Source organism: Stenella coeruleoalba (genome assembly GCF_951394435.1).
Source record: "Stenella coeruleoalba genome assembly, chromosome: 11".
Classification (NCBI taxonomy): domain Eukaryota; kingdom Metazoa; phylum Chordata; class Mammalia; order Artiodactyla; family Delphinidae; genus Stenella; species Stenella coeruleoalba.
The window spans coordinates 5,386,965-5,414,757 of record NC_137157.1 but is presented as its reverse complement, the minus strand read 5'-3'; the positions used below and the strand labels follow the sequence as shown (position 1 = coordinate 5,414,757).

The window sequence follows — 27,793 nt, the reverse complement described above, 5'->3', positions numbered from 1 at the left end:
GGGTTTGGCCAGCTGTGAGTCACTACACTAGTAGGCCCCCTGATGTGCCCCTCTCCTTAAGAGCGGGTTCCGGGGGCAGCTGCCAGACCCTCTGCCAGGGCAAGTTTCAGGGGGTGTAACTCTCCTGCATTTGCAGTGTTGTCCAGGTGAGCCACCTGCGGGCAGTGACAGTGCCCACGCTGGAGCATTGAGGCAGCCCCCGGGCTGGCTGTTGTCATGCTGCTGACTCGCTTCTCCTCCACACGCTTCTCCTCGTGACAGGCAAGCCCTTCCTTGTGTAGTAAGTGCGCAAGGCCCGCATTCGGCCATCACTCGTGTTTTCCAGCCACCGCTGAGAATCCGCCCCATCTTCCTCTGTCCTTTCCATGCTAGGAAGATAGGGGTCCTGGCCACGCCTAAACCCTGAGCCGCCCCTGCAGTCCCGTCAGCGGGCAGAGTGACGCTGGTGATGAGGGCGGCCAAGGGCCTCGTTCTCTCCCACTTGGGGGAGTTACCCGAGACGCAGCCACAGGCGGCACCCAGGCACGGCCAGCCTCCTTGGTTTCTGTTATCGGCTGAGTTGCGTCCCCCCCAGAATTCGTAAGACCTCGGGATGTGACTATATTTGGAGACAGTCTTTAAAGTTAAAATGAAGTTAGGGTGGGCCCTCAACCCATCAGATTGGTGCCCTTATAAGAAGAGGAGGGCTTCCCTGGTGGCGCAGTGGTTAAGACTCCGCCTGCCAATGCAGGGGACACGGGTTTGAGCCCTGGTCCGGGAAGATCCCACATGCTGCAGAGCAACTAAGCCTGTGCGCCACAATGACTGAGCCTGCGCTCTAGAGCCCGCGAGCCACAACTACGAAGCCCACGTGCCACAACTACTGAAGCCCAAGCGCCTAGAGCCGCAACAAGAGAAGCCACCGCAGTGAGAAGCCTGCGCACCACAACGAAGAGTAGCCCCGGCTCGCCGCAACTAGAGAAAGCCCGCGCGCAGCAACGAAGACCCAACACAGCCAAAAAAAAAAGAGGAGACTAGGATGCAGACACACACAGAGGGAGGACCAGCTGAGGTTGTCTACAAGCCTAGGAGAGAGGCCTCAGGGGAGACCAACTCTGCTGTCACCTTGATCTTGGACTTCTGACGTCCGGGACTGTGAGAAAGCAAATTTCCACCGTTTAAGCCACCCACCCTGCGGTACTTTGTTACGGCAGCTGTAGCAGGCTGATACCGTTTCCTTCCCTTCTCCGTGCACGACTCCTCCTCCCCCTGGCGTCATGGCAACCAGGTTTGGCTGGCGGCAGGGACAGCAGAGATGTGCCGGGCTCCCCATCACTCCCAGCGGGCGAGGCTCTAGGACCACCTGGCTCTCTGCAACCCTCCTTCCTTCCCCAGGGGCCCCTGCTCCGTCCTGTCGCTGGCTTTTGAGCACCTGGGGACGTGCTATGTATTTTCAGGGGGGGTTCAGATGGGCAGACAGCTGTGGATGATTCCGCTAAGACCTATTAGAAACAGATGGGGGGACATCAGAACGCATAAACAGGAATCATTTCCCTCCTTTGTTGAGCTGCTTTGTTTTGCCGCGAGCACTCCCTGCCCCCCAAGCTGAGGTTCTTCAGGTGTGGCTGACTCCCCACTAGAGCTCTGTCTCCCGTGTCTGTGCTGCATCTGGTCCTAGGACAGTGCCTGGCGCACAGTAGGTGCTCAGTAACTGTTTTGTAAGCGAATGAATGATTGGACTAACCCTGAGCCCAGCCGATGTTTTTGTGTCATGAGAGGATCCTGAAGGGGGGATATCGAAACTGCTTGTTCTTGTTCTCATCGAGGGAGGGGAGGATGGGGGAGACAGTGTTGACGGAGCAGGGGCCTCCGGAGAAAACGCCTTCCACAGAACTTTGCTGGGGAGTGCTGGCAGCAGCTCTGTGCCGGCGGCTCACAGCACGTCAGGCTCCGTGCCCAGCACTTTGTCATCACCCTCCCGGTTCCTGATCTCGCCGTGTCCTATGACGTGGCTTCTGTTGTTGTGCAGAGGAGATCTATCGGGGAACCCCGAGTCTTGGAATGAATGAAGAGGCGGGACGCCTGGGGAGCCTTCCTCGCCTGCCCCTTAGCGGGTGTGGGGTGAGGCATCCCTCCTGCTCCGCTCCGGAGGGGAGTGAAGGCGCACGAGCCGGGGCTGGGATTCAGCTTCAGTCAATGAATCTTGAGCAGATGTGACCGTGCTCGTCAGCTCCTCCAGACTGCTCCCCGCTCACTCTTGGTGAGAAAATTGTCACAGGTCTCTGAATATCTCATAATCCTTCTTACCGTGGGGTCCAGCTGTTAGAGAAAGAAGAATTGGGAGCGAACGAGTGCAGGGAGGCTGAGGCAACCCCTGAGGGCCTTTCTGTTTTCTCACCAAAGTTCTCTTCCCTCTGGGAACCCACTGGCCCAGCCTCTTCACCTCTGGTCCCTTCCCCGCAGGTCACCTCCTTACCTCCCAGCTGCACCTTGAATCATCTTGTTCATTCTCTATGCATATGCTGTTCCTGGGTGGGACGCTCACACTTTAATCCTTGAACTCCCCGCCCCCCTTTCATCCTGGAGTGATTTTCTTTCTTTCTTTTTTTAAAAAAATTTTTATTTATTTTGGCTGCATTGGGTCTTCGTTGCTGCGCGCAGGCTTTCTCTAGTTGTGGCGAGCGGGGGCTCCTCTTTGTTGCGGTGCGCGGGCTTCTCATTGCGGTGGCTTCTCTTGTTGCGGAGCACGGGCTCTAGGCACGCGGGCTTCAGTAGTTGTGGCGCGTGGGTTCAGTAGTTGAGGTCCACGGGCTTAGTTGCCCCATGGCATGTGGGATCTTCCCAGACCAGGGCTCGAACCTGTGTCCCCTGCATTGGCAGGCGGATTCTTAACCACTGCGCCACCAGGGGAAGCCCCCTGGAGTGATGTTCTAAGGAAGAGGAGTGACTCGAAAGTTCAGAGTTCCGTGGCTCAGCGTCCTGGCAGTCCCCGCTGTTGGCGATGACCTGCTCCACTTTGCAGCCCCACAGAGGATGGGGTGACCTCAATGCAGCCGGTTGGCCAGGAGGCCCTGAGCCCCTCCGGCTTTTCCTGACACTCTGCCTTTTGCCCTTGTCCTTCTTGTTGCAGAAAAACTGGCAGACTGCAAGCTGAACGTGGCCGAGGTGACCCAGTCCGAAATAGGGCAGAAGCAGAAGCTGCAGACAGTGCTTCAGGCGGTGCAGGAGCTGCTGCGGCCCCACGGCCGGGCGCTCCAGTGGACCGTGGACAGTGAGTGGCCGCCGGGATGGGGGAGGGGAGCCCGGCCTCTGAGCTTCCTGCCGTGTCATTCGTCTTCCTGTCTGGCCTCGTGGGGTTTTTTTTTTCTTGACATCTTTCTTGGAGTCTAATTGCTTTACAATGCTGTGTTAGTTTCTGCTGTACAACAAAGGGAATCAGCCATATGCATCCGTATATCCCCATATCCCCTCCCTCTTGCGTCCCCTCCCACCCCCCATCCCACCCCTCTGGGCGGTCACGGAGCGCCGGACTGATGTCCCTGTGCCGTGCGGCCGCTCCCCACTAGGCATCCGTTTTACGTTTGGTAGCGCGTGTGTCAGATCTGCTCACACGCCTGCCCTGAGGGAGGTGGCCAGGAGAGGAGGAGTGTGTCAGTGAGGGACTTAGTCACGCCGGCAGTGCTCTGGTTTCCCCAAGCTTCAGGGCGGAGAGGCACCGTTTCTGGATCAAGAGAGACTTCCAGCGGAAGTCTTCCAGGTTTGGGTTATAAGACGGAAGAAGCTCTGTGGGGTTCTTGGAAGGACCCTCCACCCCGGATACCAATGGCACCAACACCCAGTGAGCTGTGCTACTGGTGACTCACCGATGCGGGTCCTCAGAAGGTGATTCAGGCCGGCCCCCGGTGTATGTCTCAGAGAGCACCGGCATTGGGAATACGTGGCATCACAGTATTTCCAGGCAGGACATAAACCCAGAAAAGTGAGGCACCGGCCGGGACAGACTGGAAAGGGCTTTGTCCTGCTGCCCTCCCCCAGCACCGTCCCCACGGCAGGGCCGCCCGGAGCGGCTGAGATGCTCTCCCTGCCGCCAAGGGCCCCTGTTCTTGGGTGAGACCAAGGCTGCAGTCAGGTTCACCCCTGGCTTCTTGGCATCGAGACCTAGGACAGACCCAGGCCCACTCCTGGGTTGCAGGGCTGGGGGAGGGGAATCAGTAAAGCCCTGGACGGCATGATGATAACCGTCCACATCCTAGAGGAGAGCTAGTGGCCGGGGCTGGCAACCAGGGCCCTAGGTGGGGCAGGGGGCACGTCTAACACCCCCAGGCACCGCTGGCCCTGCATAGCCTTCCCCGTGTAGACGGTTGATCGCATAGAGGGAGAACTTTAAGCACCCGAGATAATGATGCATGTCGTGGTGGTGGGTAAGTGCCCAGGTGACCTTTTTTCCCGGTCTTTTTGCTTCTCTTGTGCTGACTGTATCCTCCTGCTCATTCCCTCTCTTCACCACCCAGTTCATTCCTTTTACAGACAACATGCTTTTGAAAGTGCTCGCACAAGTCACCTGAGGTCAACAGGAAAGAAATCGTTAGAAGCCAGCGCTAATTCACCCAGGCTGTTCATCAGCTGTTCTCCGTTTTCCATGGGCTGTGCTTCTGCCCGTGGTTTTCCTGAGGTCTCATTTTCACTCAGCGTCTTTATTGCCTCCCCCCTCCCGCCCCCTTTTTTCCTTTTTAAATTCAAGTATAGTTGATTTACAATGTTGTGTTAGTTTCAGGTGTACAGCAAAGTGATTCAGTTATACACATATATATATATTTTTTTTCAGGTTCTTTTTCCTTATAGGTTATTACAAAATACTGAGTATAGTTCCCCATGCTATACAGTAGGTCCTTGTTGGTTTCAGCGCCTTTTGGACGTGGGCTCGGGGTTCCTGTCTCATGGTCTAAAGCAGCCCCCTTCCTCCCTCCCCGACTAGCGATTCACGGGAAGAACCTGGTGGCCATCCTCCACCTCCTCGTGGCCCTGGCCATGCACTTCCGGGCCCCGATCCGCCTTCCCGAACACGTCTCCGTGCAAGTGGTGGTCATACGGGTAAGTATCGCCAGCCCGGCGGTCGGCTTGCCCGCGGCTCTGCCCCAGAGGCTCCGGTGCTCATTCCTCCTCTAGTTTGCATACTTTCTTCCTTTTCCCGTTAAGAGACTACCCTCTCTTTTTCCCTCTTGACGAAATGTATGCCTTACTCTGGCTTCAGAGTAAATGATGGAGCAGAAACAGTGGCGTTGATCTGAAGAGAGGCAGCTTCAAAGGCGTGAGTGCGTGGAGGTTCACTTTTCCACATTTTGCAAAAGAGCATTCATTTCCCCGCAAAGAATTCAGGCCTGTTGAATGAGCTTATTAGTCACTGGAGAGGGCTGAGACCAGCGGAATGAAACAGATACCCCAGTACCCCGATCAGAGCCTCTCTCTGTTCCCTCCCAATGACATCCATCAGCCCCCATCATGTGTTTGAGGGTCGACTCTCTTGCTCCACCTGGAAAAACGTAACTGGGAGCCAGGGTCCTTCTGACGGAGGTGGAGACACCTTTCTTGTCGATTTCCCCTGCGTTCAGGGGCACAGATCCTGCCTTGGCTTCGTGTGTGCAGTCTTGTCCAGTAAGCGTGTATCAAGCACCTGCTGTGTCCCTGTTCCCCTCGCCCTGGTTACCGGGGACACTGGATGAGGAGAGGGTGCTCGGGTCCCAAAGGATCAGCTGTGTCTGCCAGAGCGTCGAGGTTACGCTCGGAACATGGATGTCTCTCGTGTTTCTGTTCCTGGAGATGTCCGGCTCCACACTCTCCTCTGGTTTTTAAACTTATCAGTCCCGTGGTCTCTGCGGTCTGCAAGGCTCTGGCTGCTCCTGTGTTTTCCGAAGCCGTCTGACCCCTCCGTTTACCCCGGGAGCTTGGCTCCGACCTGATGGGCAGGAATGTTCCTTTCTGGCCTCAGGCGAGGGTTACCTGCCGTTTGGCCCCGTTTGCCTCCTAAAGGGGAATGTTTGTGGTCGGTGGTGGTGTCAGGGACAGGGGACCATTCCTGCCACCCTCAGGATGGTCGGCCGGGAAAGGCTTCCCAAGGACACATGAGCATATGGTTCCCAAACCCGTGTACGTCAGACTCTGGGCCCTAGGAACACTCTGCAGCTCAGTAATTGGGGTATTTCCTTTCAGGCCTGCACTTTGGTCCAAGAAAATCTTTGGGGTTTGCAGAACGTTCTACTCGCCCGGGCAAACACTCGCTGGCGCGTCCTTCCTTGACCAAGGTCACAGGAGGACTCTTTGGGCCACTCCCAGAGCGGGATGAAGCGGGGAGGGGAGGCCCCCGGGGACTGGCTGGTCTCAGGTCTTAGAGCTGCCCCTGGCCTGTCCCTCTGCGCCTGGTTATCCAGTTGAGATGGGGAGATGTAAGAAGTGTGTCAAGTTCGTGGAGGGATGGAGTGAGGGAAGGGTCGCGTTTGCTACCTGGCAGTGTGGCCTTGGGAAATCACTTGATTTTCCTGAGCTGCAATGTTTCCTCAAAAAATTGAGATTCTCCTACAGACTTTTAAAATATTCAGCCTTGGGACTTCCCTGGTGGCACAGTGGTTAAGAATCCACCTGCCAATTCAGGGGACATGTTCGATCCCTGGTCTGGGAAGATCCCACATGCCCCGGAGCAACTAAGCCCGTGCACCACAACTACGGAGCCTGCACTCGAGGGCCCACAAGCACAACTACTGAGCCCACGTGCCACAACTACTGAAGCCCGAGTGCCTAGAGCCCGTGCTCCACAACGAGAGAAGCCACCGCAATGAGAAGCCCGCGCCGCCGCAACTAGAGAAAGCCTGCACGCAGCAATGAAGACCCAACGCAGCCAAAAATAAATCAATTAATTAATTAAAAATATTCAGTCTCGTCTGCCCCATACCCAGCCCTGGGCCCGGTATCTAGTGGGTGCCTGATGCACATTTGATGTGCGAATAAGTGGATAAAATGTCTCCGGGCCTCCCCCGCCACCGTCCCCCGTGGGCACTCCTGAGAATCAGCCAGGGTGAGGCCGTGGGGAAGCTGACGGCCCCCGACGCCTGGCTGCTCTTCCTTCACTAGGACCCGTGGTGAGAGTTCCCTGGGAGGCCGAGCTCAGGAAAGCGTGGGGATCTTGGATCTCGAGAGGCGTCCAGGTGGGCTGCCCAACAGGTAGTGAGCTCCCCGTCCCTTGAGGCATTCAAGTAGGGGCTCACGGTGGCGGTTGGGTTAGCAGGCTGCCACGCTCCACCCTGAGGTCCGGGCACACCACCACCGCCTCCTTCCTCTCCCCCACCATCGTTGCCTCTCCGTACCTACCGGGCTCTGGGACAGGTGTGTCGCACACCGTGTTAGTGTCCTGGGGCTGCTGTAACAAAATCCCACAAACTGGGTGACTTAAAACAGATGTTTGTCCTCTCACATAATAGAGGCCTGAAGTCCGAATCAGGGAACCGACAGGGCCTCTCTGCAGGCTCTAGAGGAGGGTCCTTCCTTCCCTCCTCCGGCTTCTGCCGGCTGCCGGCACCCTCGGCTGTCCTGGGCTTGTGGACACATCCCTGCAGTCTCTGTCTTCATCATCACGTGGCCTCTTCCGTCTGGTCCGTGTTCCTATGTCTCTATTTTCTCTTCTTCTGAGGACACCAGTCACTGGGGAGGACCCACCCTAGTCCGTTATGCCCTTATCTGAACTCATTACATCTGCGAAGACCCTATTTCCAAATGAGGCCCCATTCTGAGGCTCTGAATGGACGTGACTTCCGGGGGGACCCTGTTCAACCCAGTGCACGTGTGTCGTTTCATCCGATGCCTCCCTTCTGTTACGTATGTCCCTTCATGCTCGTCACCTTTCCCAGCTGCAGGGCGTCGAGGAGTTCTTTGGGAGCAGAGATGTTTCTCTTGAGACCTCCCACAGCTGCCAGCTCTCAGAGGGCAGGAGAGCAGGGGGGGCGGGGGTGGGGCAGGTTCCAGCCACCAAAGGGTCACCCGTGTGGTCCCCTGCAGTCCATCCCCCGAGCACAGCTCGGGTGTGGTGCCGAACCTTTGTTTAGTTCTCTGTTGTCCCCAGGCTGGCCTCCCGGCCCTGGGGCCATCTGTCCATGGCCTCAGCTGCCCGCCTGCTCTGTCTCTCTGCCCAGGTGTTGATTTATTTGTTCATTTTGGGGTTTTCAGAAGCGGGAAGGCCTGCTGCACTCCAGCCACGTCACGGAGGAGCTGACCACGACCACCGAGTAAGTGGACCAGCTGCTCTGCCCCCAGGCCCTGCTTCAGCCGGGGACCCGCACACACAGGGGGCCGTTTTCCCCTCCATGTTCCTTGACCTTGAGATGGGATTTTATCGCAAGCGTCCACCCTAGCTTTCTATCCTCCGTGCACTTTCTTCAAAGTTTGTTTTGTTTTTGTTTTTGTTTTGCTGAGGAAGGGCAAGATAGCAGTTTGGTTTGGTATTTAAATGAGAAATTCTAGATCTTTTATTTCTTCCCAAATAGAAAAATGATCAAATATGTGTGACATAGGCATTAGAACTTATTTACGCTGCCTGAAATCTTTTCTGGAAAGAGACCGGGAATAATAAACAAAGAAAAATGTAACAGCACATTCAGAATCTCTTATAAGGAAGAAAAGGATGAGGGGAAATTTAAAACGGTGAACTTTCATATGGTAGGTATGCTAAACACTTCAAAGTTTTTAATGTTGGAACTAAGTTATTCTCCAAAGACTTTGGACTGTCACTCCTTATTTTGGAAGGTGAGCTTTAAGAATGTTGAGAGGCAGGTGGGGGAGAGGTGTTTAGAATGGTCCAAGGGAACTGTTGTCCTGATTCATCTAGCCGTCTGTCTTAGCCCCGTCAGGGGGAGGGAGCCACGCCTCTAGACTAGAATCTTCCTTTGATGAGATAGTCCTGAGCCGTCCCTTGCCTCTTCGAGAAGGCCAGAGGGCAATTTTTAAGAAGTCTAAAAGGCTTCAGATCTGTTGAAAATAGCAAATCAGATGGCTCTATTTTGCGTGTGGTTTTTAGGAGGCATACCCTGTGAAGTATCCTTAAAATTCACTGCCTTTGTGCCTCCCGACTAAACCTGTTTCAGATGAAACAGAGCATTAAAAATGGATCGTCTCAGCTCACCCACCTGCTCAGTTCACGGAGTGATTAATTACTGTGTCATGAATTCATGTATGGTCTTTCAAGAAGCGAGCTGACACAGGAAACCGCTCCTGGCGTGGGAGCTGTCAGGTAGATGGGAGAGACGTGTGGCCTGGCGTGCGGCCTGACGTGTGTGCCCATCTGTTCCAGGCCCACGAGAGGGGGAGGGGGACGTGGTGCTGAGCCCGGCACGGGCGGCCTCGGGCAGCCCGCTCGGCCCATTCAAGAGCAGGAGGAGGGCGGTTTGGGGGAGTCAGGGGCGCACTGGCATCTTACTTACCCATCATTGTGTGACAAACCACCCAACCCAAGGAGCTTAAAACATCGGTCATTTTATTTGCTGACAGGGGGTCAGCAGTCTTGCGGGTGGTGCTGGCCGGTGGGGGCCACTGTCCCCCCTGTGTCTCTCGTCCTCTGGGCTTCCTCCCTGGTACCCACAGGGTCCCCAGAGAGTGAGAGGGCAGCTGCAGGTCCCTGGACCCCCGCATGCTGTGTCCCCACCTTCTGTGGGTCAGAGCAAGTCAGTGGTCACCCTGGATGGGAGGGGGAAGGCAGATGGCCCACCGAAGGGGGTGACGGCCAGGCCCGTGGTGGGGGGCATGTTGGGGGTTGTGCAGCGATGGGAAGAGGCTGTGCTTGGCCTTCCCGGTCTCGCAGAGGGTGAGGGAGCCCTGAGAGGGTGGTGGGGGGCAGTAGGAGCTCTGTCACCAGAGCCGGCCCCTGGGAGCGTGGCCTCAACGATTCACAGCAGCACCCGGGCAGAGGGCCTGCTTGGACGCCCAGAGGCTGAGAGGACGCAGTTCCCCTCCTTGAGGGCTGGAGGTCTAGCTGTCAAGAGAGGTTGTGTCTGTAGAAATGTGAAACCCAACCCAGGGGCCTTGTGGGAAGTGCCGTGTGACCCTCAGGAAATTTCGGGGGCGGGGGAGCACCCCGAAGTCATAGTGGAGAGAGGTTTCCAGCAGAGGCCGACCAGCCTCCTGCCTGGTCTCCCAGGCTCCAGGTTTGCTCTGTCCTATGGGTCACCTCCTCCAGGAAGCCCTCCCTGTTTGCCAAGCAGGAGTGGCTGCCTTCCTTTTAGTTCCTATAGCATCTGCTGTATGTCAGATTTCTGGTGCACGCGGGCTGTGTGGAAATGTGGGCTCATGAGTCTCTCTCACCATCAGGCGTCATGCGGGCGGGGCCATGCGGTGTTTATTTCTGTATCTCCGTGGCCTGCACATAGTAGGTGCTCGAGAGACTCTTTGTTAAATAAGATGGAGGCAAAGAACTTGAGTCTAGAGGGATTTGGGAATCAAGCAAAGGTCTCTCTGCCTCTCAGGACGCTAGTACACAGAGGGCATTCGTGATCTCAGATCCTCAAGGAGGAACCAGCTGCCTGTCCTTCGTGGTTTCAGCTCTCACCTTGAATCAGGGCCCAGCCTGTGGTTCTCCAGCATCCTTTAGTTTTGTGATTCCTTGGAAGTACATCGTGCTCGCTCCCAGAAATGTGACCTCTGGGTAATCTGCACTCTTGTATTTTAAAGTTTAAACTCACAGTGCTGGAAGACCCGTTTTCTGCTAAAATGCTCTCTGCGTTAACCACTCCCGTGATTAAACAGCCCCCAAATGGCATTAAAGGGGTGGTTTAAATAATCATGGCTATTTGCTGCAGGTCTTGTGCAAACAGTGAGAATCCACATAAGCCCCTCTCGTTTGTAATTAGAGCGGGAGAGAATTTATCACAATGTGACTTACGTTTATATAAACAACCCTTCGACTGGGCAGTAGGGGGCTCCGACTTGCCGGTCACCTCCACCACCTTCTACCGTGCTGCTTATTAAACGGGATTCTGAGCAGCCCGTCTGATGGTCCTCTCTGTTCTTGTTTGCAGGTTGATGATGGGTCGGTTTGGTAAGTAACCCAGGGGTTGGGGAGAGGGACTGGGGAGTCTGAGGTCGCCGGGCACTGTGGGGCTGCCCCAGGAAGTCACACAGGGGCAGCAGGGCCCCGGGTGGGTTTTGGCATGTGGTTTGCTTCTCAGAGCTGTGGGAGCCTGGGCGGGGATAAGCAAAGCACGGTGGAGGGAGTGAACCAGGAAAAAAGGGAGGGTGGCGATGTCCCAGTGAATACAGAGCATAGTCAGCTAGCCGGAGGGACCTTCCTTATGGGATGTATTTTCGTATATAGTTTTCCACCTTAAAATCTCCAGCTTAACAGACCTTAGAGTCAGGCAGCCTTGGCTCTGGTCCCAGCTGGGTGACCTTTGGCCTGCTCCTTCACCTCTCTGTTCCCCATCTGTGAGATGGGACCTCGGGGTTGTTGAGAGGATTTTGTGAGACAATCAGTGTTCACTCTATTTGACCCAGGGCCCGACTCTCTCTCTATTCGTGTTGGTTTCTCTATTACTGTTACCGTTAGTAATAATAAACTCTTGCTGTTCCCAAAGAACTGTTCCCTGCCCCGTGAAAGACCTGCGACCCCATCTTCATCTCAGCGAGGGATGGCAAATAAAGGGGCCGCTTGTGGCGGTGTATAGGCCCTTAGGGATGGGAAGCCCCAAGCTCTTGGCCACAGCAAGAAGCAGCCTGTGCCAGGCTCACCGCTTTGGGGAATATTTCAAAGCACGAAGCCCTCCACGCCCCCAGATACCGTGTTCTCCAGGGAGCAGAGAGGGGAGCGTGGCTGTTCGAAGGAGAAATGGAAACCAAATAGAAGTTCCCCCCTGTGCCTTGTGAGCCCGCCAGCTGGAGCTGGTCCCTAGCTGCGGGGGCCTCGGGGTGAGGGGTGCACCCCAGAGGCACCCACGGGCTTGGCCACGGGGCCTCTGTGACCTCATGGCGATTATGGGGACGGATGCCACCGCTGCCCCTCGTGTACAAAGGGGGGATGCCGCTCTTTAGTTCTCAAAGGTCTTGAACCAGAGAAAATGCAGCAATTAAATGTCCTTAAGTAGTTCTTGAGCCGTGCTGGGCAAATTCAGTCTTCACTATTTTTTTGAAGTAGCAATTCAGTTCTTTTTAATGGCTTTATTATTAAAAAACATTTTAAAAGGGAGAGGAAAGGAAGCCTCCTGTGTCCAGTTGCTGAGGGCGCAGACAGGGTGGGGAGGGCAGCTCCCAGGGCGGCATGGGGCGCGCAGAGTGGGCGACGTGGGCGGCTTGGCCCTGCCCTGGGTCCGGGTGGGGGCCCGTTGGGAGGGGGGCCTGGAGCGCCCTTCTGTTGCTTCCCTGTCCTTTCTGCATGGAGGGGCTCAGAGCCCGTGGCCTGTAGAGGCCCAGAGGTGACTTGAGCGGGGCCCTGGGAGCATCTTTAAGTGTTGCTTCGTTTTCTGTGTGTTTTCACTTCCGTGGGCAGCATGGGCCTGGTTTGAGGTTTGGGGGGCTCGGGGAGACTCAGTTCAGCTGGGGGCTACGCACGGCCTCCCATGCAGAGGGGTGGAAGCTCGGCCAGGAAGGCCCTGGCAGCCCTGAGAAGGGGTCCCTGAGGGTCTGGTGGCCAGGGGGGCGGCTCCTTCTGAGAGCCACCGGAGACGGCGGAGCGTCAGGGGGCTGTGACACCCTGAGAAGCCGAGGAGTCGGGAGTCGTTCTCAGAACTTCCGAGGCCGCCCATGCTCGTGAAATGCAAACAGGTAATTAGTGGGTGACAGGCGACTCATCTGCCCCCAGTTTTGGCTTCTGCTGACACAGGCCCCGAGGCCTCCTGGTTACCCAGATATGCGGCAGCTTCCGCTGGCCCTTCTCCCGCGGCAGCCTTTGGGGCCCCCAGAGCCCTGCTGAGGTTGAGGTCGGACCGCATCACCTCCCTCCGGGGTGCTGGTCCCCCGATGGTCCCTCGAGCTGGTTCCTCTGCACCCCTCAATCTTCTCACTGCCCCCAGCTTGCCGCACGCTAAAGCCGCAGCCCTTGCCGGGGCCTCCCAGACCCCCTTAGACCACCCCTCCTCTCTGCCCTCCTTGCTCCGCCTGCATGTCTGTCACCCACAACAGCACCCCGGGGCTCCCCCTTCCAGCTTTTTTTTTTTTAATTTCTTTATTTAATTTTGTTTATTTTTGGCTACGCTGGGTCTTGTTGCTGCGTGCGGGCTTTCTCTAGTTGTGGCGAGTGGGGGCTACTCTTCGTTGCGGTGCGCGGGCTTCTCACTGCGGTGGCTTCTCTTGTTGCGGAGCGCGGGCTCTAGGCGCGCAGGCTTCAGTAGTTGTGGCACGAGGGCTTAGTTGCTCCTGACATGTGGGATCTTCCTGGACCACTGTGCCACCAGGGAAGCCCCCCCCTTCCAGCTTTTGTACTCTCAGTAGCCTCGGCCGGAAATGCTCTCCCTCTAGATCCCTCCGTGGCTCACTCCCTCAGCATCTCCAGCTCCACTTACCAGGGAGGCCCTCCCTGAGCCCCCGGCCTGAATCACCATCCGTCCCCTGGCTTGCCACCCCCCGCCCACCTGCTTAATGATTTCTTTGTTCGTCTCTTTGCTCACTGGGAGCACTTTGCTTTGCGCCCTGCCTGCCAGGCCCAGGGGGTCTGGACAGTCGGGGACCCTCGCTTGGCCCTTCGCTCTTTCCCTTCACATGTGGCTCCTTGAGCTGTAAGCATCCTGTGGGCTGGAGCATGTCTTCCCCGAGTGCAGCCCCAGCGCTGGGCTGCACATGTTCCAGAAGCTTCCGAAACAACAGGCAGACCCTCTTTGCTTGGCTAATGTCTGCCCGGGGCAGGGGTTGTGGGGGCGGGTAGCTTCACTAGGAGCCGAGTTCTCGGCCTCGGTGGTGGGGGATGGGGGGGTCCACGCTGCACCTCCCCCAGGAGCCCCCCTCCCCCTCCCCGCCTCCTGCTGGCATCACTGTCCTGGCTGAAGTGGATGCGAGGCCCTTCTCTCCCCAGGGGAGCTGGGGAGCTGCAGCCTGATCTCCATGGCAACGGGCTTGCCGGCTGCCTCTCCTCCGCAGGCGCCCCTCCCCCTCCCGGGCTTCAGGAAGTTGGGGAGAAGAGAGGAGAAGCTTTCTTCCTCTTCTTCCTGGTCTCCTTGTAGCCCCTGGTCTCTCCCCATCGCACCTCCCCGTTTCTGCTAACACCGCAGCTGGATCACGCCATTCCTGGTCACCACCCTCCACAGCTGCTCACCCTGTCGAGGGACCCAGCCCTCTTAGCCTCCCCCCGCCCCCGCAGGCCTCACCCTCTGGAACCCACTCTTGGCTTTCTGCTCCCTCTGCCTGGAACGCCCTTGCTCCTTCTCTTGCCCCGGCTCAAACGTCGTGGCTCCCGTGTGAAGCCTTCCTCTGACCCCGGGCCTGTGTCCACGTCCCCAGGCTCAGGTGCCTCAGAGAGCAGGCCGGTCACACGGAAGAGGGAAGTGGCTGGAATATCGAACGATGAAGGGCTGCCCTGAGCCCCCGTGTTGTGTGCGGTGGGGAGTTCCGGGGTCTGGGGCAAACGGGGGAGTCTGTGCCCCCGCTTCCACGGGCGGCTCATTGATCTGGGGAGAGCGGGGAAGAAGGTTCACTGTTGCCTCAGCTTCCATTTCTTCAAGAGGGTCCAGAAATTCAGAACTTTTGGACAGATCTTCCAACTTAAAAAACGTTGACTCAATCAAAAACCCCTTTGTTTGGAGCAAACTAAGCGGCCCTGAAAGTTGACCTTGGGTGGCCACTGGGGCCCCTGGCTGATCTGGCCGCTTTCTGCATCTTGCAGGCCTTTCTGGTACCCGTGCTTTTGTACTGTCTCCCCCAGCCTGTGCCCCTCCCGGGGGCGGGATGGCTCCCTGTTCACCCCTGTGGCTGCGGGGTAGGATGAGAAGGCATCAGTGAACTGAGCATCGGTGACACACCTGCCCGGCGGTGGCTTGGCCCTTCATTCACCATCTTGCTTAATTCTTACACTGACAGCGAGCCTCGGGACTGTTCACTCGGGCCTCATGGCGGGAAGCGCTTTGCCTACGTCACGGGTACCAGGCTCTCAGCTGTATCTGTTTTCATTCCCAAGGCCACACACACCCGGCCGTGATGCCATTTAGTCCCCCGGGCGCAGGTGAGCGGGGCGCAGGGGCGCTGGCCTCCAGTCCCTGCGATGGCTGCCCTGCCGCCCTGACTCTGCCACCCAGCTGACGTCAAGGCTGCTCTCCTCCTGGGGGTTTTCTTAAGCTGCATTCAGAGTTTGTGTTTTGCTTTGTAAAGATTTAGCTTTTCTCCCCCGCTCTTAGCAGACTGTCTTTTTGAGTATAATCCGACTTAGAGGATTATAAAAATAATTTACAGCTGCTGCGGTAGGCAAGCTGGATGAGGGAGTTCTGCGGGCCGGGCCTCTTGGTCGCTGTTGGCCTTTAGGTGAAAAAGTGGCGTGCCCCTCTCCCAAACGCACTCCCCACCCATGTGTTACACGTGTGTGTGCACACCACACACACCGCACACACACGCCTTCCTCTTTGCCTCTCACCTTCCTTCCTGCCACCCGCCCCCGAGGCCGAGGAGGCGGCTACCTGGTCTGGGCTGGACGAGGGCGTGAGCCGCCTGCCGGGGCCCTGGCCTGTGATGCTGAGGGCATGTCTTTCGGGGCAGCCTCGGGGGAATGGCTGGGATGCCTCCTTCAGAAGCCCCATCTCCGGCTCACCGAGTCCCGACCTGTGTGCTCTTTGCCATCTCTCCCCACACCCCTCTCCCTGGGTCAGGCAGCGTTGTCCTGAAGCAGGCCCTGGGTTATCTCTGGTTCTGGGCTCCAGCCCCCTCCAGACACGTGGAGGGGTCTTCCTACCCCAGCGCCCCAGCACTCCATGCTAGCGTTTGGGTCCAAGCCCCAGCAAGTAATAGAGGGCGTCTCTGCTGGCCGAGGTCGTCTGAGCAGATACCACCCACAGGCAGCCTGGGGGGATGGGTGGCTCCTGAGGACAGGAGTGGGGGCCCCAGGGCCTTCCAGATGCCCTCCTCCCCCAGCCCCTCGGGCCTGGCAGCGACTCCCCACAGTGCTGTATCCACCCTGGAGACCTCAGCCCTCCTGCCTGGGCTCCAGGGCACAATGGGCTCTGCCCCCACGTGACCCGCTGTGGCAGCGTCTGGCTAGAACCAGGCCCCCGGCCCCCAGCCAGCCCTGCTCCTGTCTTGTCCACTGAGAGCTATGTTGCCTCGGCCTCCCGTGACCTCACCACTGAAAGCGAAGGGGCTGATCCTGAGTTAATTTGGAGGACATGGTTGAGCCCAGGAGTGGCAGTTAGAGTGGGTCTGGGTCCCTGGCAGAAGGAAGGTCCCTGGGACACGGTGGAACGGGTCACTTCAGGCCCTGCAGGTGCTCCAGCAGAGGTGGACACCCCGGGGGGAACAGCTGGAGAGGGATCCTGAGCAGACTTCCTGGCTCTTTCCTTTGTTCTGAGCACTGGCTGTGGGCCCTTCACTGTTCTGGGGCTGATGACAGTGCAGGAAACAAGTGAGACAGTGATCCGGCCTGCAAGGAGCTGACAGTCCAGCAGATAAAGAAAAATAAAATGTGCTCTCAAGTAGCAAATAGGTGCTATGAAAATTGCACCAGGGTAAGAGGACAGATAGCAGAAGTGGGGTGCTCCTTTAGAAGCAGATGGTCCTGGAAGGCCCCTCAGAGGAGGTCACCTCAGAGCAACCTATGGCGGTGAGGCTGGTCAACAGCAGGTGCAAAGGCCCTGCGGTGGGCATGTGATGGAGGAGCAGGGGCAAGCTGGTGGGTGGAGTGAGGTCAGGGAGGGCGAGTGTGTTGCGGGGGGAGGTGATGCTGAGCTCGCTGGACCCTATGGGCCCATGAGAGAGAGAGTGAATTTTATCCTGAGAGTGATGAGACGCTGGTGGATAGTTTTAGTCCGGGCAGGGGTGGGGAAGAAATGATCCATTTACACTTTAAGGGGCTCACTGTGCCTGCGAGGGAGAATGGATGGGAGGGGCTGGGAGTGTAGGAGGGAGACCGATTCAGCAGGAAGTTGTAGCTGCCCACCGCCCCCGGTGAGGGGAGATGGGGCTTGTATGGGGTTGGCAGCCATGACCAGCGGGGGAGGTGGTCAGATTTACTGATAAGATTTACCAGTAAGACAAGAAGTGTGAGGAAAGGGAGAGAGGCAAGGACGCCTCAAGTCCTAGGATGTGATGGGGGCAGCCGTCCAAACGCTACCCCCGTATTGCAGGTTGAAAGATAGAAGCCAAGTTAGAAGGACCCTTCAGAGCATCTTTTCCTTGGTTTTGCTGCTCGTCAGCACCCGCCCCTCGGTTCTGGCAGGAACGCAAAGGATTCTGGGCAGGCTGAACATCAGAGGGATTAGAAGCTGCCTGGCCCCCGGGCGGGTGGGGATTAGAGCAGCACGGGTGTCTCCTTAAACCCTTCTCTGTGTCTCTGCAGAGCGGGACGCCTTTGACACGCTGTTCGACCACGCCCCGGACAAGCTCAGTGTCGTGAAGAAGGTGAGCTCTCTATCCAGCTGTGTTTCCCTCTGTCCCCGGGCTTTTCTTACGGCATGAACACTCCGTGCAGGGAAGAAGGTGGGCAAATGTTTGAAATCTCTGAAATGTTTGCCACATGGATTGAAGTGTAATTATTCAAAAGCGTAACTGCAGTGCATAAAATTAGCACCTTTTAACTCAGCATCTCTGCTCCTGGGTATCTTCCTGCCCACCCACCCCGCTGCTGTGGAGTGAATTACCCCACCGGCACTGGGGGGTGGTTCATTCCGAATCAAGGGTTTTTTTCAATGTGGAAATGTTTTTCAGCGTGTCAGCTTGCTGGCTCGGGCTGGCCTCGTTACATTGAAGCCGCGTTCACGACGTGCCTGGTAAACGAGCAGGCGTTGCTAGCAGAGCTGTTCTGAGCTGCATTTGGCCCGTCTCTCCCAGACGGGAGCACAGAGGAGAGGCCCTTCCTCAGCCCAGGCAGCCTGCTGGTCGGTCTACGGATGGACAAAACCGGACAAAACCGTGTGAACGAGGCTCCGGAGTCAGGCTGGGGAATAGCGAGCTTCCAAGGGGATCTGCCCGGAAGCCTTGCTCTCCGTCCAAAAGAATCAAGACTCGCTGCACATCGAGTTATCTGAGCATCTGTAGGCCTCTCATTCAGGAAGGCAGCAGTGGGATGGATCTGAGCCCTTAACCCTGGGGAGAGAGCTGTCTGTCTTGGACAATTTCCCCACACAGGTTTCTTAATGCAGGACTTCTCAGAGCCTTTAATATGCTGACATGCTTTGCAATTCTCCAAGAGGGGGCTTAGTAGGAAGCATTTTCCAAGCATGTTTGTCCGTAGTGAGATCTGTTTATTTATTTGGGGACAGGACATATTAAATTCCCATGGAACCCATGTTTGGAAAATGTTGGTCCAGGCTGGGGCAAGGAGATTGTTAGTTCTTGAAGCACTTTGCAAAAGGCTGGCAGAACCATCCCAGTGGTCCTTCTGGGGCGGAGCCGTCTTAGCATTCTCGGGTCACGAGAGACATACCCTGGGGCCTCAGAGCATTGCCCCCCGACCCGCCCCCGGCCACATCCGACCCCCAGAAACCTGACGGAACGTATTCAGTGGATGCACAAGAAGAGGATTCCTACCTGCCACGATCCCCCCTCCGCCCACTTACAGGCTGTGTGACCTGGGCAGATTATAACCCCTCGCGGCAGGTTTCCCACCTGTCAGGACAGAGGCAGACGCTGTGAGAATACGACGCGGCCTCCCTGTGCGAGGACCTGGCTCGAAGTAGATAGTTGCTAGGTGGAGTTGAATGTGATGTGGAGTAATGTTGTCTTTCGGTAGATCTGACGCTGATTTATTCTTTGAAAAGGAACGCTGGGGGGACCCCAGCAATGACCAAGACAAAATCCTTTAGTTTCCCGACAGCTTCCTGCTTCCAGTCTGGCCCTTTCCCACTCCCACACTGGAAACTGTTGTGTTCGGGGCTCCCGTCCACCTCTCCAGGTCCCTCCAAGGTCATGCCCTCCTACTCTCTCCCATCCCGCCCACATCCAGCCGCAGCCGGAAGGTGCCGGAGGGTTTGCACGTGTGTACGTGGCCTGGGTGGCTGCTCCGCCCTCTCCCCACACTCTCATCTCCCACTTGGCTCACCCCCCAGCTCAAATGCTACCCCCCCGCGCCACATCTTCCAGGGACCCACGCACTTCTCATCAACACCCCCCGCCCCGCCCCGCCCCGCCCTTGTGTGTTTCACGGGCTTTGCCGTTTCTCTCGATTCTCCGTGGCCTCCGCTGGGTGTGTATGTGGAGAATCGTGCCTCGGACTCTTCAGGGTGGGGCTCTGTCTTAGTTACTGTCTCGTGTCTCTAGCAAGAAGCAAAGTGCCTGGCACAGGGTAGATTTGGGTGGAATGAAAAAGGGATGACATCATGTCCAGGGTAGGCAGAGGTGGGGTTGGGGTTGAGTTTCCATGAAAGTTGGGTTTGATTACCGAGAAAAGTTACACGTGGCAAGTTTTAAACTTTTGCCAGAGAGGAGAAGCCAGTGGCCCTATGTACGTATAAACCAGGGCTCAGAAAATCTCTGGCGTTTCATCCTTTACTGACACTGTGATGGGTGTGGCCCCAGGCAGCCTTTCTCTCTCAGTCTCTTGTAGTTCAGGGTTACATCTAGCCTACATTTAAGCATTTATCTCCCCCTGACAGTTATATCCTTCTTGAGGGCACTGATTATTCTTCTGTAGGGTTGTTAAATGTGGTGTGTGTGTGGATTGCGTGTGTGCAGATGGGCTGGGGAACAGAGATGTACGTTTCTTCCCCAGCTGGGATAGATTTAGGCATTATCCCATTAAAACCAAGGGTTATTGTAAGAACATTTCGCTTTAAACACGAGCATTTTATTTTAGCAAACAGAGGAGACGATGGAAGCGTTGCATAAAGCCAGTGATGGCAAATGTCACATCTGTCCCCCAACGTGGGAGCTGGGTCTCTTGCTCACGGTTCCCGTGTCTCTTTGCTTTGCAGTCTCTCATCACATTTGTGAACAAGCACCTGAACAAGCTGAATTTGGAGGTGACGGAACTGGAGACCCAGGTAAGCTGTGTTCTGGGCTGAAGGACCCTTTGTCCGGTGTCATCTTCAGCCGGCTTTCTGATCCCCGGCGGGCCGTGTGAACAAAGTGTGTTCGTCTAACAAGGAATGCCCATCCCACAGCCAGGAAAGCCCCAGCCCCAGCCATCCTGGCCTTCCCCCAGACCCTCTGTCTTAATTTCTTGGGGCTACCTTAGCTAGTACCTTAAACAACAGACATTTATGTCTTCATAGTTCTGGAGGTCGGAAGTCCCAGATCAAGGTGTCTGCAGGGCTGGTTCCTTCTGAGGCTCTGAGCAGGGATCTGTTCCAGGCTCTCCCCCGCCTCCTGGTGGCTTGCTGGTAATTTTTAGCGTTCCTTGGGTCATTAGATGTTTTCATCCCGGTCTCGGCCTCCTTGTGGGTGTTGTATCCAAATTTTCCCTTTTTGTAAAAACACAGTCACGTTGGATGAAGACCCACCTTAATGACCTCATCTTACCGTGAGGACTTCTGCAAAGACCCTGGTTTTCCAAATAAATTCACGTTCACAGATTCTGGGGGTTAGGATCCGAACACATCTTTTTTGGGGGGGGGATACAATTCAAGCATAACACCCTCCAGGATGCCATCGCACCTTCACCAAAGAGCCTGTGCGTGTACGGGTCCCTCAGTCTGGAATGTCCCGGCCCCCTGTGCTTCTGCTGTCGGTGGCCGTCCTGCACGCAGCGCAGCGGCTGGCATCTAGCGAGTGCTTGCTAATATCCCTCTAATGGATACGCACAAAGCATTTCTCCTACAGTAAGTATAGAAAGTAGACTTCCCCACCCCCACTCAGAGCGGAAGCACCATCGTGAAAATGTTTCGAGTGCTCGGCAAGCGTTAAAGACAAAATATAATTTTCCCGGGATTAGCTGCGTGCCTGAATTCGGCGTCTTTTGTGTTCTCAGTGCCGATTTCTCTAATGCGCAGCTGATGCTTCTCAGACCCCTGGGCGATTGCATTCGTTCCTTTCTCTTTCTTTAACTTTTCTCATTTGCTTTTCTAATTAAAAAAGTAATTCAGGCTCATTGTAGAAATGTCTGAAAATGCAGATAAGCAAAACAAATAAAAGTCATCCGTAATCCCATCACCCAGGGATAGCGGTGCCGGGGATTTTATTCCACGTCATTTCTCTGCACGGATAGCGCATCGTGGGCAGCACGGTCTGTGTTTGAAAGCCGAATGGGCCGTTTTTAATGTGTATATCTATTTGTGCATTGTTTGCAAACACACATATTTTTTTTATCCGTTTACTAAAAAATTGCACATTTATCCTCTGATTATTTGCGGCTTGAAATCTTAACAGTCCAGAAGTGTACTCACTGAAAAGCAACAGTCCTTTTGTGTACTCCCCCTAAACTCTCCCGTCATCCTCTCCAGAGGTAATGAACTACAGTTAATGGTCGGATGTGTATTTTTCTAGATGGTTTGTAGGCGTAAGTGTATTTTTTGAAATGGCAGTGGGTCCTCCTGTACAGCTGTTTTGTAAAGTGTTTTTTGTTACTAAGTAGTGTGGGCATGTTCTTGCGTGAGTGTGTGTGTGTTTCTGTCTAGTCCTTTTTGTGTTGTCTGGTCTGTCTGTCTGTGTTTGTCACTTTTAATAGCTGCCTTCTATTCTGTTCTAAGGCTGTGTTGTGTGTCTAAACCCAGTCCTCATGACGGGACGTTTGCCGATCTTGTAAACAGCTGTTCAGCGGGCATCTTCGCACACAGCTATTTGTGCCCTTGTTTGCTTCCTCAGGATAAACTTCTAGAAATGGGGTCGTTAGAGCATTTCTCCGTAGTAACACGGAGGGCCCAGGAAGGTTTGCCCGCCTGAAACTCTCACTGGCGCTGTTGAGAACCCACATCCTCGCCAACCCTTTCCGACTGGCCCTGCCCAGGTGGGCCTGCACAGCGGTATTAATAGCCAGACATCTTAGGCTGAGACTCTAAACTTCAATTTGCATTGATCTCTATTTACTCAGTATGTCCATTTTTTTTTTATCGCCGCACAATATGAAGTAATATCTTAAAACTATTTTGAACCAGTGGTCCACCAGGAAAGATCACTGGCCATAGAAATGCAGAGTGTTTTCCTTTTGTGGCAAAGGATTCTGGGTATTTTGATAAATATGTTCATCATTAAAGTCTCAATGTCCTGGAAGTCAGAGGCTCAAATTCCTGCTCAGGGCATATGTGTGTGTGTGTGTGTGTGTGTGTGTGTGTGTGTGTGTGTGTGTGTGTGTGTGTGTTTTCCTTTCTTTTTAAAACCACTTTTATATTGTGGGCGGCTTCCTAGCTCTGTGATACTGAGCCAGTTCCTCTTTGAACCTCTCCCCACATGTTTAAACTGGAATGGAGAAAATGCATTTGAAAGGTCAGTAATACATGCGCATGAAGACAGCGGTGGGCCTCCTGGGGATTTCCATCTCCTGCAGAGCCGCACCCTGGATGCTGAGTGAGGGCACCCCGTTGAGGGCCACTGCTCTTGCGCGTGTGAAAACCGAGGGTCCCACTCATTTGCTGATAAGCCGGCCTGCTCCGCCTGGCCCTCACCCTCCTGGTACCCCATCCCTCCCCTGCCTTCCTTTCTGCGTGACCATCTCTCCCACACTCCTGTGACACGGGGGTCCCAGGGTGGGTTAGAAGATGCCTTAGAAATCAGCAAAGGCTCTCCAGGCATCTTGGCACCTCAACACCCATTCCCCACGCCTCCCGGCAGGTGATGGGGCTGGATTCTTCTGTATCCCTGGAAATGGCTCAGTGTTGGTGAGAGAGCGGTTTTGGGGGTGCGCTGGCTCAGTGTCGCCGGGGAGGGGGCAAGAGCTGCCAGAACATTCCACCAGCACTGTCGGCCAGAACAGGAGCTGAGTAGGTGACGTCTGCATGGCGTGGAAGCGTGAACCTCGTGACGCGCAGGCAAAGGGTCAATCAGATCACGTTAAACCAGGGTCTGGAGCGCTCTGCCCAGGAAGGACCTGCCCGTTCACACGTTATGATCGTGTCTGTCTGCCTTGGGCCGTTTCTCAGCGTCCCCTTCCCCTTCCAGAGGGCAGGGCTTTCTGACGTTGGAGGCTTGGGATTTTGACTTTTTATCCTCGGCCGCCTGGCTGTGATGGTGGAGGGAGCTGCCACTGTTGCCTTTAATAAAAACGTCCTCGCTTCTGCAGGTTCTCTTTTTACCTCTGCGGTTGCTGGTCTCAGGAAGCTGAAAGCCTCCTGGGTGTCGGCCCCTTGCAGCTGTCCAGCTGTCCTGCGTGGCAGCCTTCTAGCCCAGGGCTGGCCAGTGAAACTTTCTTTAGTGATGGAAACGTCCTATCACTACACCATGCGACACAGTAGCCACTGGCCACGTGTGGCTGTCAAGCACTTGAAATGGGGCCTGTGTGACTGACGAGCTGAAGTTTGTATTTTATTTAAATTTTTTTAAATTGAAACTTAAGAGTTCTGGAGGTTGGTTGCATAACAACGTGACTGTACAAAATATGACTGAAACGCCCGCTGGCAAGTGGTTAAAATGGTACATTTCGTGTTATGTACGTTTTACCGAAATAAGCCAACATCATTCAAAAAAGTTTGTAAAGGGACTTCCCTGGTGGTCCAGTGGTTAAGAATCCACCTTCCAATGCAGGGGAAGCGGGTTCAATCCCTGGTCAGGGGAACTAAGATCCCACATGCCGCAACTACTGAGCCCGCGCCACAACTAGAGAGAAGCCCGTGTGCTGCAATGAAAGATCCCGCATGCCTCAATGGAGACCCGTTGCAGCCAAATAAATAAATTAATAAGTTAAAAAAAAATTTCGTAAAAAATTTCACTAGGCACATGTGGCCAGTGGCTACCATATTGGACCACACAGTTCCAGAATCTGGAGGCTGGGGTCCTCACGAGTCCTCGATCTGCAGGAGGCCTCAGAGATACCATGTCTGCCCTCTGGGAGGATGGGCGGGTCCTGCCCCCCCTGCCCCGCCCCGGGGGCTGGGGGGTGGGGCTGGTCCATGTCCCAGAGACCAGGCTCTGCCTCCTGAGCCTTGGTCCCCTCCTCTCCTCTGGCAAGTTGTCCTGCCCTCATTGGTCTCCATCACTTTATCTGTAAAAGGAGCAGTTGCTCCCTGTCCTGGCTCATTGGGCGGTGGGCAGTGGAGTGGGGTGAGGGGCCCCGGCAAAGAGCACAGTCTTTGGCTCTAGATTCCTGGGCCCCTCCCGTGCATGGAAGGTGGTGCTGGGCCGGGTAGCAGGTTGAGGGGCTGGGGGTGTGGGGTAAGGCTGCAGCCTCCTGATTAGGGCCCAGCTAGGACGGACCCGCGTGCCGGGTGCACGCAGAAGCCCGTCGTCACCGGGGCACGGGAGGGTCTCTTCCCATGCTGCGAATACCGCTAGAAGGAGGAACTCAGGCAGCTGACAAAGCGAGCAAGCAGAACGGGGCAGCAAACCCCAAACCGAAGCCTAGGGCGCCCTGCAGCTTGTGGATTAACCGTGCCCTCAGGCCCCTGCTCGCTGCTGGAGCGCTTCCTGCGTGCCGGGTGCTCCTTGCTCCACCCCTCCCCCTCCCGCCCCGCAGGGTACCCACGACAACCCAGAGAGTTGGGAGCTAGCGTTATCCCCAGGGTCAGTGGTCTGCTTCTCTCCACGCAGCGGCACTCCATCCCAAACACACAGGTCGTCACATCCAATCCCGAGCGCGCGCTTTGCACCCTCGTCCTTCACCTGACTGCAGGCTCGCTCTCCTCAGCAAGGGATGGATTTTTTTTTACTTTAAAACATTCTCCTCCTTTCGAGGGGCTGCAGATCATTCACTGACTCCGTGCGTGGCCCAGAAACATCCCCACGTGTCCCTCTGTAGTTTGCAGATGGCGTGTACCTGGTTCTACTCATGGGGCTTCTGGAAGACTACTTCGTACCCCTGCACAACTTCTACCTGACCCCGGACAGCTTCGATCAGAAGGTACGTGCATGCGTGGTCTCCATCCCGGGAGTGGCCCGGGATGCGCTCGTCCAAGGGCACAGTGTAGAATCCCCCGACCACTCTTTCTGGAGTCTAGCTGCATTCTCCGAAAAATAAGTACTGCCCAGAAAATGGTATTGCAATTAGACGTGACCCTCAGGAAAGGAAGGAAACCCGTGGGCAGCGCCTGACGCATCCAGGTGTCGTGTGCCTCGTTCTCTTCGGGTCTTTCCCCCGGCCTGATGCTGGTTTTAATCATTGTGGCCAAAGGTCAGTAGAGTTGCAAATCCCTCCCCTGTTCATGACACACAGACATTCTGTCTGGTTTTCCCGCCGCTTCAAGAACTTCCTATATATACCATCTTAAGTGGCAGCACAAAGTCTATGGAGTGGCTCTGAGGTCACAGTCTCCCTGTTCCCCACTTTTGGGCGATCAACTTGTTTCTTTTTCACTATTAAAACAATAAGGCAGGGACTTCCCTGGTGGCGCAATGGTTAAGAATCCGCCTGCCAATGCAGGGGACACAGGTTCGAGCCCTGGTCCAGGAAGATCCCACATGCTGCAGGGCAACTAAGCCCGTGCGCCACAACTACTGAACCTGTGCTCTAGAGCCCACGTGCAACAACTACTGAGCCTGTGCACCTAGAGCCCGTGCTCCGCAACAAGAGAAGCCACCGCAATGAGAAGCCTGCGCACCACAACGAAGAGTAGCCCCCGCTCGCCGCAGCTAGAGAAAGCCCGTGCGCAGCAATGAAGACCCAAACCCAAACGCAGCCAAAAATAAATAATCTATTAAAAAGTATTTAAAAACAAAACAATAAGGCATTGTCTTGAATAGGTACACACACACATATGTATGTGTGTGTATATTTTTTTCATTCCTGTGGATTGTTTTCTAGGAAAATCCCTCAAAGAGGATTGTCCGGGTCAAAGGGCATGACCTTCACATTTGGGATGCCCTTGTGACCAGGTGGTTTGCCTCCTGCCAGGGCTTCCCGAGGTCCAGCCATCCCAGCAGTATTTAGCGCGTTGCTTTTAGAAATTTGGCTCGTGGACTGGCCGTATTGCTTGAACTCGAGAGCATCTGTCATTTTATTTTCCCGAAGCGCTAGACCGTGAGTTGGGGAGACAGACAATGCAAGCAGGTGGCAGCAGTTCAGAGAAACATGGAAGCAGGGCCAGTGTTGATCAATCTGCCCACTTCTGGCACCTCGAGCGCGGTTTGCTCGCGGCCAAATGCCGCTGCCGTCTTGCCTGCTGAGATGGAATCAGAGCAGATCAGCGAGGTCCTGGCAGGTTTGCGTCCGTGGTGAGCGGGGATGCACAGGGCTCTGCGGGGCCGGTCAGGAAGCAAGAAGACAAGACAGTTGGGTGACGGGGCTCATCTTGCATTTCCCGGCCACGTGGCTGGCTGCAGAAACGTTGTTTTGGAGAGATCTTTTCTTTGTTCAGATGTGTACGAAGGCTGGCAAGAAGGGTGAATTTAGTCAGGCCGTCTGGAGCTGGGCTTCTTTCCAGGACGGGCTCGGTGCAGGGGCAGGGGCGTCCCCTCCCAACTCGATCTCCTTCCCTTTGAGACGGGATGAAAGTCTCTGTCAGTCGCTCTCTGGCCTGGGAGGTGTGAGGCCTGTTCGGTCCACCTTTGCCTCTGATCGGGAGCCAGGAAGGGAAGGCTGCTGTAGGGGACCGTGCCCAGCGTGGTGTTGGCCCATCGACCCTCGAGGAGGGGACCCAAGGGCCGCTGGAGCTCTCCTCGGAAGGGGCCTTCTGGAGGGTCCTTCTCTGGCCACGTTAGCCCCCAGCTCCCAGATTCTCTGCTTTCCTCCCCACAGGGAGTCGTGGCATCATGCCACCGCTGGGAGGTTCCTCGTGAGCCATGGTGGTTATTAACCTCCAGGTCTTCCCGACCACCAAGGTGATGGCCTTTCCCCGTTGCACAGACCTGAACCCACTTCAGGCTGGTCCCAGTGCCCGAGCTCCCAGGCACCTCGTCCAAATGTGGCCAGGCAGTGGTGACATGTGCAGAGAGACCGTCATGGAGCATTCCCGGGCCAAGACTGTGAGGCGCTGGGAATCTTTGCAGCAGCAGCAGGAGGCTGAGTGAGCAAAATCAGGGATGCGTCGTGGGCTTGTGTTTTTAAACAACTGCACTGGATTTTATTTTTTAAAATAAATTTATTTATTTGTTTTTTATTTTTGGCTGTATTGGGTCTTTGTTGCTGCACGTGGGCTTTCTCTAGTTGCGGTGAGCAGGGGCTACTCTTCGTTGCGATGCGCGGTCTTCTCATTGAGGTGGCTTCTCGTTGCGGAGCACGGGCTCTAGGCGTGCGGGCTTCAGTAGTTGTGGCACGCGGGTTCAGTAGTTGTGGCTCGCAGGCTCTAGAGCACAGGCTCAGTAGCTGTGGCACGTGGGCTCAGTAGTTGTGGCTCATGGGCTGTAGAGCGCAGGCTCCGTAGTTGTGGCGCACGGGCTTAGTTTCTCCGCAGCATGTGGGATCTTCCCGGACCAGGGCTCGAACCCGTGTTCCTTGCATTGTCAGGCAGATTCTTAACCACTGCACCACCAGGGAAGCGCCCTGTACTGGATTTTAAAAAGACGAGACCAGACGTCTCCGACCCTGTAGGTTCCTGCAAACAAATGAACGGCCCCTTTGAACTGTCTCAGAGGCATGGGTACCACCGACGGCTTCTTGTTTTAGGCCCACCGTTTGAGCCTTGCTCTGTGCTGGCCACTT

General features: G+C 55.6%; 1 protein-coding gene across 4 annotated transcripts in view; it reads left to right on the top strand.

The window, feature by feature from the left end:
* PARVB (parvin beta) overlaps window positions 1–27,793 on the top strand; it is a 107,540-nt gene that overhangs the window by 75,346 nt on the left and 4,401 nt on the right. For 3 of the 4 annotated variants that reach the window (XM_079937143.1, XM_079937146.1, XM_079937145.1), the window contains exons 5-12: window positions 3,110–3,250; window positions 4,955–5,070; window positions 8,191–8,249; window positions 11,031–11,050; window positions 17,474–17,535; window positions 20,046–20,114; window positions 24,956–25,057; window positions 26,974–27,463. In XM_079937143.1, the coding sequence (XP_079793269.1) occupies window positions 3,110–3,250; window positions 4,955–5,070; window positions 8,191–8,249; window positions 11,031–11,050; window positions 17,474–17,535; window positions 20,046–20,114; window positions 24,956–25,057; window positions 26,974–27,162 (758 nt within the window). In that variant the 3' untranslated portion in view covers window positions 27,163–27,463. Of the gene's footprint in view, window positions 1–3,109; window positions 3,251–4,954; window positions 5,071–8,190; window positions 8,250–11,030; window positions 11,051–17,473; window positions 17,536–20,045; window positions 20,115–24,955; window positions 25,058–26,973; window positions 27,464–27,793 lie in introns of those variants that run through there. The other variant, XM_079937144.1, reaches the window with a different exon arrangement.